This window comes from Psammomys obesus, unplaced genomic scaffold (genome assembly GCF_907164565.1).
Source record: "Psammomys obesus unplaced genomic scaffold, mPsaObe1.curated_primary_1811, whole genome shotgun sequence".
Taxonomy (NCBI): Eukaryota; Metazoa; Chordata; class Mammalia; order Rodentia; family Muridae; genus Psammomys; species Psammomys obesus.
In genome coordinates this window covers 7,267,041-7,276,919 of record NW_026590062.1, presented here as the reverse complement: position 1 = coordinate 7,276,919, position 9,879 = coordinate 7,267,041, and the positions used below count along the sequence as shown (strand labels likewise).

The 9,879-nt window shown below is 49.6% G+C and overlaps 1 protein-coding gene across 3 annotated transcripts in view; it reads left to right on the top strand.

Annotated features, from left to right (window-relative positions):
- The first annotated feature begins 180 nt into the window (after positions 1-180).
- The window catches only part of Rnft2 (ring finger protein, transmembrane 2), a 56,415-nt gene continuing 46,716 nt past the window's right edge, over positions 181-9,879 (top strand). Inside the window, exons 1-4 of one of the 3 annotated variants that reach the window (XM_055605830.1) lie at positions 181-231; positions 1,649-1,814; positions 2,293-2,351; positions 6,672-7,141. In XM_055605830.1, coding sequence (XP_055461805.1) covers positions 1,791-1,814; positions 2,293-2,351; positions 6,672-7,141 — 553 coding nt within the window. In that variant the 5' untranslated portion in view covers positions 181-231; positions 1,649-1,790. Of the gene's footprint in view, positions 232-308; positions 349-1,648; positions 1,815-2,292; positions 2,352-6,671; positions 7,142-9,879 lie in introns of those variants that run through there. The other 2 variants (XM_055605831.1, XM_055605832.1) reach the window with 2 other exon arrangements.

The window sequence follows — 9,879 nt, the reverse complement described above, 5'->3', positions numbered from 1 at the left end:
CCCCTCCATGCCTTCTCGCCATTGGTCCCTCCGGAGTCATGGCCTTCTATTGGCTGAATTTGGAGGTAGAGGCGGGCCGTTGCGGACCAGAGGCAGGCTTCGCTGTGCCTGGGTCTTAGCGCCAACATACACCCTCGGCTCAGCCGGCCGGAAGTCACGTGCCGTCAGGGCCTCTCCAGTGATTGGCTGGGCTGTATTAGCAGAGGCCGTGATTGCTGAAGTGTTTGGCAGGTAAACGAAGGCGAGGCTCGCCCGCCGCTACCCTTTGGCCCTGCAAGCCAGGCCAGAGACGCGCTTCCCCAGTTGGCGCGGTGCAGCCCTGGACCGGCCTGGGGACCTGTAGGATCGGTGTGGCCTCATTGGGAGGGCCAGGGTGTGGGGAACAGAAACGGTTCATTCATTCATTCATTCATTCATTCATTCATTCATTCATTCCATTACATCCTGCGTGCAAGATACGCTCCTGGATTCGATCTTAGAATAGTTGTACCGCCTGCCTGCAACAGAACCTTGGGCACTTAATTTAGGATGTTGTGTCAAGCTTGTGAATGGAAACTTACGGATACTGTGTATTACTTTTTTCTGAGGATGAGTAGTAGTGAGGCCAGGGGGAGGGTTAAGCCATATCGCAATTTTTTGGGACGTGTTACATGATGACACGTCTTTATTTATGAAAATGGCGGGGTTAAAGTTTTAGCTTGGTGATAGAGTGCTTGCCTGTAATATGAAGATGATGCTAAGGAGTCTTTCCAGCTAATTTAACCTTCCAGAAAAGATAGGTGCCTTAGCTGGTGGTTTCCTAGGTTGGTGGTCCCAAAGAATTAAGAAGCCCTTCCATTGGCCAGTTGTGTTGGCCTGGACTAAGATGGATCTCTGTAGGGAAAATACTCACAGGAAGCAGAGTCTGTTCACGGAAGCATATTCTTTAATTCTTTAAAGGTTTTATTTTTAAATTATGCGTGAGTGTGGGTTTGTGCCTGTGAGTGCAGGTGCCTTCTAGGCCGTAGAGGGAGTCTGATCACCTGGAGCTGAGGGTAGAGGTAGTTCTAAGCTGTCAGTGTGGGGGCTGCGAACTGGACTTCCGTCCTCTGCAGGAGCAGTGTGCACACTGAGCTGTCTCAGGCTCTATCCCTTCTTTCTTGGTCTTTTATCGATGTGGGCAGTGGAACAAGGTTTAGGGATCTGGGAAAGCACAAGGTGATTTGATCTTTACACAAGTACTCCATCATAGAAGGTGTCTGGAAGGAGGTACCATTTGCATTAAGGAGGTAACTTTGTGACCCTCAGTCTTAAACCCCACTTCAGGGAAGGAACAGCAAGTACCAAGGCCTGGCTGTAGGGTCTGTAACTTTAGAGTGTCTGGAAGTAACTCACAGGATTGACATTGTAAACAGGTGAGGACACCTGTCCAACGACTCCAGTCTTTATTCAGTTTTACTGGGAAGCCAGTGGAAGTTCTAAAATGGTTTTCTGTGTTCCCCAGTTAGGATGCATGGTCTTCTTGTTCTTTCTGCCAGTGTGTGTGTGCGTGTGTGTGCGTGTGTGTGCGTGTGTATGCGTGTGTATGCGCTCGCGTACGCACACCAACTTATTATGTGATATATGTCATCCCGTGGCCTGTTCACCCAAGTGCTTTGTGCCACTCAAGGTCTCGGATGAGCCTCCTGCCCTGTGCCTCCCTCTGAAGAAGAGGAGGGGAAGGCCTGAGCCCTCTGGGACCCAGCGACCACATCCCATCAGGAACCCTGAATGTCCACGGAGCATTTCATCAACATGGAGTTCTGAAGTCCATGTGGCTCCTTGCTGTGCACCAGGTTCCGTGTCTCTGTGAATTCACACCTTCACTTAGGAAGTGTGTGAGATGGGAGGAGCCTTTGGGTGTGACCCCTCCATTCCCTCCCAGGGGACAGATGAGGAGTGGAAGGCCACAAAGAGGTTACTGACTCGTCTGAGGTCACATAGCAAGATAAGGGCAGATAACATCTGCCCCTGTACAAGAAGTACAAGTACCCCATCTTGTACTTTCTGTGGCCCCATTTGTTGTCTTCCCCTTTTGCAAAGGAACCACCTCCACCCATGGCTCTCAGTATCCTCACTGGGAGATAGGGGTGCTTACTCTCTCCTGTGGGTATAATACCCAGCTGAGGATTGTGTGGCAGATACGGTAGAAATGTGGTTTGGAAATTGTCAAAGAGCCTTAGTCGTGTAATGTAGGAGTGATACTTACAGTTATCATGGCAACAGGCAAGGGGTGTGTCAGGAGCTGTGGCTCACACATGTGTCGGCTTTCAGGTGCTAAGGAAAATGCAGAGACGCCACAGTAGCAACACGGACAGTATTCCACCTGAAAGGTAAGAGTATCCCCTCGCCCCCCCCCACAATTTCTTCCTATTTGGGGACCCCAGGCTCCACATGGTGAAATGAATTGAACAATAGCAGCTTCTCAATGTTAGTTGTTGGAGCTATAAAACAGGCCCAATGGATAATTGCTTTGCCATGTATTTGGCGGCTTTGCATGCCTATAAGAACATGCCCAAGGCAGCTGGCATTATAAATAAAAAAGGTGTATGTAGCTCAAATACTTGGAGGCTGAGAGAGCAAATGGCAGAGCCAGCTCAGTGGCCATATTTGACCTCACCATCAGGCATGCATGGCAATGAGGGTGGGAGTGATTTACTTCACAAACAAGGCAGAGAGGCCCAGGTAGAAGCCTCAGTGGATAAAAGTGCTTGCCAGGTAAGCCTGAGGAACAAACTTTAAATTCCCAGAACCCATGCCAAAACTGGGCAGGCTGTGCAGTCACCTGTGATACCAGCACCTGGGAGGTAGAGACGCAATCCTGGGTCAACTTATCTGGCTGGACTAGTGAAATCTGCTTGCTCTGGGTTCGGTGAGAGACCCTCCCTCAAAATATGCAGTGGACATCTGTGCTCTACTCAAACTGGGCTCCTTCACATGCACACCTCACGATCCCTGCCTTTATTAAGGTTGGGGTACACCTGCCTCAGACCTACCACAGTGGAGAGCGACGGCCTCGCAGTGGCTACTGACACAGGGCAGCTGCAAGGACAGGTCTCAAACCCTGTTACATGGAGCCATATGGGTCCATGTGACTCAGGTCAGTGACCATTCCTGTCAGGTTTTCCTTTCTGGAGATGCCTTGCCTCCACTAGCTGCTACAGCACACCCCACAGGGTCCAGCCAACCTCTCTTTCACTAGTATGGAGTCTTGGAAGTCTAAGGTCAGAGAGCTGACAGATCTATGCTGAGAGCTGCCGCCTGGTTCCTAGATGGCTGTCTGTTGTGTGAACCAATGAGCTTACTGGGGTCATTTTCAAGAGCACAAGTGAATCACAGGCAGCTGTGTCACCAAGAAGCCCAGCCCATCAGGAGTGAGACTTATGTTAGGATCCTCCCTTCAGGGAACCTTCCAGAACCTGTATATTCTAGCTCCTCCTGAGACCATGTGCAACTGTTGGGGGTCATGAGATTTCTCCCCCAACCCCTTCTCCCTCTGTCAGTCCTAATCTTGTGAGGATTGTGAGCAGCTGTTCAGGTTTGAGGAAGGTAGCAGCCATGTCATTCCCAGAGATGGTGTTTTACACCAGTATACAGTCTCAAGCATTTTGTCATAGTCATGGATAGCAGACAGATGTGCCAGCTATGGTGCCTTTGGTCGTGGTGCCAAATGTCTCAGTTTCTTCAGCCTTAGAAAAATCATACAGGTGATGTCAGATATGCTGATGGATGAAGGAATGTTTCATAAGACACAGACGTAGCATCTGTCTTACCATTAGCTTGCCTGATGGAGTCTGCTGAGTGGAGGACAGCTTTGGTGGCAGAAAACAAACAAACAAACAAACAAACAAAAACTGTCTACCATGCATTGAGGATGTACTCCATGCCTCCATTAGAGGAGCCTGAAGTTGAGAGAATGACATTCGGAGAGGGCAAGACCATTAGCAGAGTCACGCAGCCAGGCAGTGGCAAGGCTGAGATTTGATGGGTCCATTTGTTCCCATCAAAATTTGCGCTTCAATTTTTAATCACATTATTTATTGGGGAGGGGTGCCCATGTGATGGCATGTGTGTAGGTCAGCTTGTGGGAGTCAGTTCTCTCTTTCTGCCATGTGAGTCCCAGGTGTCAAACTCCTCAGGTTGTCAGGGCTGTCTGCTGATGCTGATGTCTGTGACTCCACCTCATTGGCCCTTTTAGATGCCCTATTTTGCCTTCTCAGATCCAAGTGGATCCATTACCCTAAGCTGTTTGAGCTGTTGCCCTTAAGTGGTTAAGTTTGAAGTGTAGCCTTCAATTCCCTAAGGTATATTCTTTCCCATTTAGGCTACGCTCCCTGCTGGATACAGGAGAGGGGCTGAGGGGAGGGAAGCCAACTTAGGAAAAGTCCTTGGTGGGTTGAGCTTTCCCTAGATTTATCAAAGTTCCCCAGAGCCTCAGAAACTCAAGTGAGCTCAGGGGCTGGGGGAGGCTTTCCAGAGTCCCCTAGGATGATAGGGTCATCCACACAGGCCTGGGCACCTGGCAGGACATATGCTTTCTGAGCCAAGATCTTGAAATGCAGAGAAAGCTCAATTCCTTTGAGACACATAGCCATGGTGTCTGTTGTTGTTGCCACTAATATCATCAGTATTTTTATCCAGAGCCCAAGGGAGGAGAACAATTCCCAAGCTTTGGAGCCACCAGGGAGGGGGCCTAGTGGGGAGAGTGATGAGGCAGCCATCTTCAAACTGTGCCAGGTATAGGAAAATGTACCATGAAGTCCAGTTTGTGAAGGAAACAACCCTGAGATTTCTCCAGACCAAACTGGTCCCTTGCCCCATGTCTCAGTGTCCTATACAACATTAATAGGTTTTCTACAGTAAAAGCAATTCCACGACCAAATGAGTTTTGTGAATACCAGGCTCAAGCAAATGCTTTAAACAATTCCATTTATCCATGTGTGTTGGGCAGTCTTCTTACACCGAATAGGTCCCAGGATTTGAACACAGGCTTTGCAGCAAGCACTTCTACCCACTAATCCATTTAGCTGGCTCCTAAGATGTACTCTGTTAGTTGCTGGCCATCTTGGAGCCAGACTAAATCCCTCATTCCTTCAAACAGCATTGGTTGAGCATGCTCTGTGAGAGATGCTTTATGCTTACTGGAGAGGTACAGAAGGGGACAGCAGTCCAGTTTGTCCCTGTCGCTGCACGATGGAACCCCAGGGGATTTGAGAAGTTCAGGTACAGGGTCCACCCCCAAAGATCTTGATGCACTTGGTCTTTGATGGGTCTAGACCACCCATAGTTCTCTTGAGTTCCCCATGGTGACGACAGCACACAGCTAGGAATGAGGGCCTTGGGTCACTAGGGAAATAAGTAGAGACTGGATGGCACAAGGTCAAGTCCAAAAGCAGCTTTTATTGGGAGTGGAGAGCATAAGAAAGCAAGTGAGTCCAGTGCCAGGATGTGGCTCAGTGGGTAGAGTGCTTGCCTTGTACTCAGAAAGCCCTGGGTTCAATCTCCAGCACTGCAAAAACCTTGTGGCACACACCTGAAATCCCAGGACTTGGGAGATAGAGGTAGAATTGGGAATTCAAGGCCAGCCTCAGCTACATAGCAAGTTTGAGGCCAGGTTAGGATAAATGAGACCCTGCCCCAAGAATAAATGGGTGGATGGATAGATAGATAGATAGATAGATAGATAGATAGATAGATAGATAGATGTAGGCTGTAGAGTTAGTTGACCTGGGACCAAATCCTAGGTTCTTATCCCTCACCAGCCATTCACCTGTGACCAAGTGCCTCTGTCTGTGTGCCTCTGTTGGTTTATCTGTGAAATGAGGATATCCTGTATACCTAACAGGCTGGCAGGAGGATTTCAAATCAAAGTAACACACAGGACTTACCACTGGGCAACATTCCCCCACTCTCTTCTTTCTCTCTCTTATGACAGGGTCTCACTAAGTTGCCCAAGATGGTCTTGAAGTTAGGCTACTCCTGCCTCAGCCTCCCAGTGCAGGGATCACCAGCCTGTTGGAGCTGGTGCCACTGGTGGCTTCACACACAGAGGCTTGCTTCTCGAAGTGCTGGAGGCAAGGTGCCAGGTCTGCTTTCTGGAGTCTCTCTTCTTGACCTGCTGTGTGTCTGACCCAAGCTCTCCCCCAGGGACACATGCCATGCTGGGTTGGGGCCCACTATTTAAAGAAGGGTCACCTTGTGCGGTTCCAGGGCTCAGGACTACACCCCATTTTGAGGGGCGACACAGCTGGGTCAGTCACATTGTTGGTACATTATGCTCACAATCCCATGAGGTTGCTAGTTTTCTGTCTCATACCTGTTAAACTATTTTTCTGTTGCAAAACAGACCACTACAGGCTGGATAAAGTTATTAAAAAATGTTTGTTTCACTTACAGTTCCAGATGTTTGTGATACATCTGGTTATGGGTTTTTCCTGGTTCATTCCCTCTTTCCATGAAGCTCCCAGGATACAATCCTGGGCTTATACACGATGACCTCATCCAGTTCTAATTGTCCAGAGCGCCCCCCCCCCCCCCACCCTCTGGATACCGTAGTGGAGCTAAGTCTGCCACCCTCCCAGCACAGAGGTTGATCTGTAGTGTGAGCTTGGGGCAGGTTTGATGTGAGCTTTGTCTGCCATCTTGTCCTGCAGAAGCCGCAGCCAGGTGCTCAGCCCTGAGGCCAGCGTCGATGAGGGTGGTGTGTTTGAGAGCCTGAAGGCAGAGACGGCCTCCCCTCCCGCACTCTTCTCAGGCCTGGCAGGTAGCCTGCCTGCCAACCCCTTCCCAGCAGGCCTGGTGCTGGGCTCCACAGCAGGTGGTGGGGACGTGTTCATCCCAATGCCAGCCACCAGGGATGAGGCCGGAAGCCGCAGCACCGAAGGAACCACGTACCACCACCGCCAGGCCCACCACCACTTCCACCATGGCGCCCACCGCGGGGGCTCCCTACTGCAGCATGTGGGTGGGGACCACCGTGGGCACTCCGAGGAAGGGGTGGACGAGCAGCCAGGAACTCCGGCACCTGCCCTGTCCGAGCTAAAGGCTGTCATCTGCTGGCTTCAGAAAGGACTACCCTTCATCCTCATCCTGCTGGCCAAACTCTGCTTCCAGCACAAGCTAGGTGAGTCCGGGTGGGCCTTGCGACGCTAAGGGAAGGGCTGCGCAGGCCCAGAACTGGGATCAGGTAGTAGCAGGGTTATGGTGCGCAATGCCTGAGTACACGGTGTTCTGAGTCAGACCTGGGTTCGAATTCCAGCCTAATTGTGTATCTTGTACAAGTGACCTGGCCTCTCTGATCCTTGGTTTTCTCTTACGCCCACTGGGGTTGAGATAGAAACGTCTTTCCGTCGGAAGAGCAGAGCGTCAGGCTTCAGGGGTCTGAAGCACAGCTCTGGCCTTTCCTAGCTGTGTGACACTGGCCGTGTTATTTAGCTCCCTGCCTCAGTTCCGAGAGTCTTTCACATGGGGGTTAAATCTAGACAGCTGTCCCCCAGTGTCCCCAATTCTGCACCTGTAGATTCAGCCAACTACACATGGGACCATCAAGGAAAGGCTTGGAGTGGCTGGCGGTACAGTGCCTTCATGCATGGGGACTCGTGTTCAATCACTGGTTCCCATATAAATAGCTGGGCACACACCTGCCATCCCAGCACTGGGGAGGCAGAGGCAGAGGATCCCCGAAGTCCCCTGGCCAGGTTCAGTGAGAGACTTTGGCTCACAAAGTAAGGTGGAGTGTGATGGAGGAAGACAGCTGATGTCGATGTTTGGTTCCAGGTACGTGGATGCACGTTCATGTCCATGTGAAAACACCACCTTTGGGAAGAAGAGAGTGTCAGTTGAACTTGTCCTGACCATTTTTCCATTCACAGTACAGTATGAGGTCTTCCTGTCATGGTGTGCATTCAGAGGTGATTTAACCTACACAGGAGGATGTGTGTAGGTTCTGTGCAAATGTTGTGCCATTTTCTGTTCAAAGTGAAGCAGCCATGGATTTGGGTGTCTATGGGGATCCCAGGATACTCCCCACAAATGCTGAAGGGTGACATTCTTCATGGAATCATGATGAAGATGTATTTGAAGTCATGTATGTAGCACATACAGAGGAAGTGTTCTGCAAGTGTGTGGTTATCTCTGTGTTCTTTGCCGCCACACATTCAAATAACCAGAACTGGAGAGATGGCTCAGGAGGTAAAGGCACTTGGGACCAAACCCAATGGCCTGAGGTCAGTCCTTCAGACCCATGTAAGAGGAGTAAACCCACTCACAACACATAGGTTCTATCACACACATACACACACACCTGACAGAGCTTGGCACATGGCAGGTACTCAGCATGACGGGGTACCTGTCATGTAGTACTTAGCCAAGTACCTAGCACACACTCACCATTTCATGATGGTCTCAGCAGTGTTGGCAGTCTGCCTGCCAGCAAGGTGACTCAGTGGGAAAAGGTGATTGCCTTGCAAGCCTGACTTGCCGAATTCGATGCCAAGCACCCATGGTTCTGGGGAAGAAGAGAAGAGCTGAAGATTGTCTGCCTACACACACACATACTGTGGCACATGTGATCTCATGCTCAGAGATGCACATGCAATAATAATAATGATAATAATAATAATAATAATAATAATAATAATAATAATAATAATAATAAAGAAAATCTCAAGATGAGACTGTCTTTTGTTTTGCAGTTTTCCCTCTCTGGGGAGCTCCAGCCAACTTTAACCCCCCTCCTCCTTGCTGGAGCCCCCGTGTCACTACCCTTCCCTTCTGTTCCTAGATGTGGAAGCCAACATGTCCTCAAGTCTCACCCTGAATTCTGCCAAACTTGTGCCTAAGGGTTTTTTTTTTTGTTTGTTTTGTTTTATTTATTTTGTGAGACAGGGCCTCATTTGTAGCCTTGGCTGTCAGTGTAACTGTGTGAGTTTGTAGCTGAGGCTCATCTTGAACTTGCAGCAATCCTCCTGCCTCTACCTCCCCAGTTCTAGAATTATAGGCATGTGCCACCATGCCTGGCCCTTGGAGCTAAGTTATTTTTGTGTGCAGTCATTATTATTTTTTGTTTTGGTTTGGTTTGGTTTTCACAATCAGTTTGTTTGAGACAAAGTCTTCCTTTGAAGCTCAGCAGACATGAAATTTGGTGTCTTCCTGCCTCAGCCTCCTCTGTGCCAAGATCACAGACAGGTATGGCCGGTATGCACCACTACGCCCAGCTTCAGTGTGCTGTTTTAGTGGTTGTTTTTAATTTACATTTGTTTATTTAGTGTGTGTGCATGTGTGCACAAACATATGTACAATGGCACCCATGTGGAGGCCAGAGAGTCCTTTCTGTCCTTCTGCAATGTGGGTCCTGGGGCTTGAACTCCAGTTGTCAGGCTTGGCTGCATGCCCCTTTACCTGCTGAGCCAGCTTACCAGCTCTGTTGTTTAAACAAAGGGTAGGGTTACCACTCTTACATGCTTCTAATGAAGAGAAACATTTCAGTGCAGTCCATCTAGAAGAGAGCACAACAGTCCAATGCCAGCCTCGTCCCAGTCCTGTCTGCAGTAACAGCAGGATTTGGAAAGTCATTCCCTGGGAGCAGGCCCAGGCTGTAGCTTGCTGGACAGTGCTGATTAAGGGAGTTGTGGAATCCAGTTCAGTCTCATTCTCCTTTCTGCCCAGTCCTCTTCCTGACAGCAGAGTTTTATCTTTTCCCTTAGCATTGTTTTAATTTCTTGTAGTCCCCTATGTCTGTATTACAAGTAACTCCAGGTTCATTTTAGAGCGGACAGGGCACTACTCCCCAGAGTCACTGTTGGATACAGCCTGTGTGCCCTGTCCCACTGTGAGATAGGTACTATAAGCTGTCTGCCCATC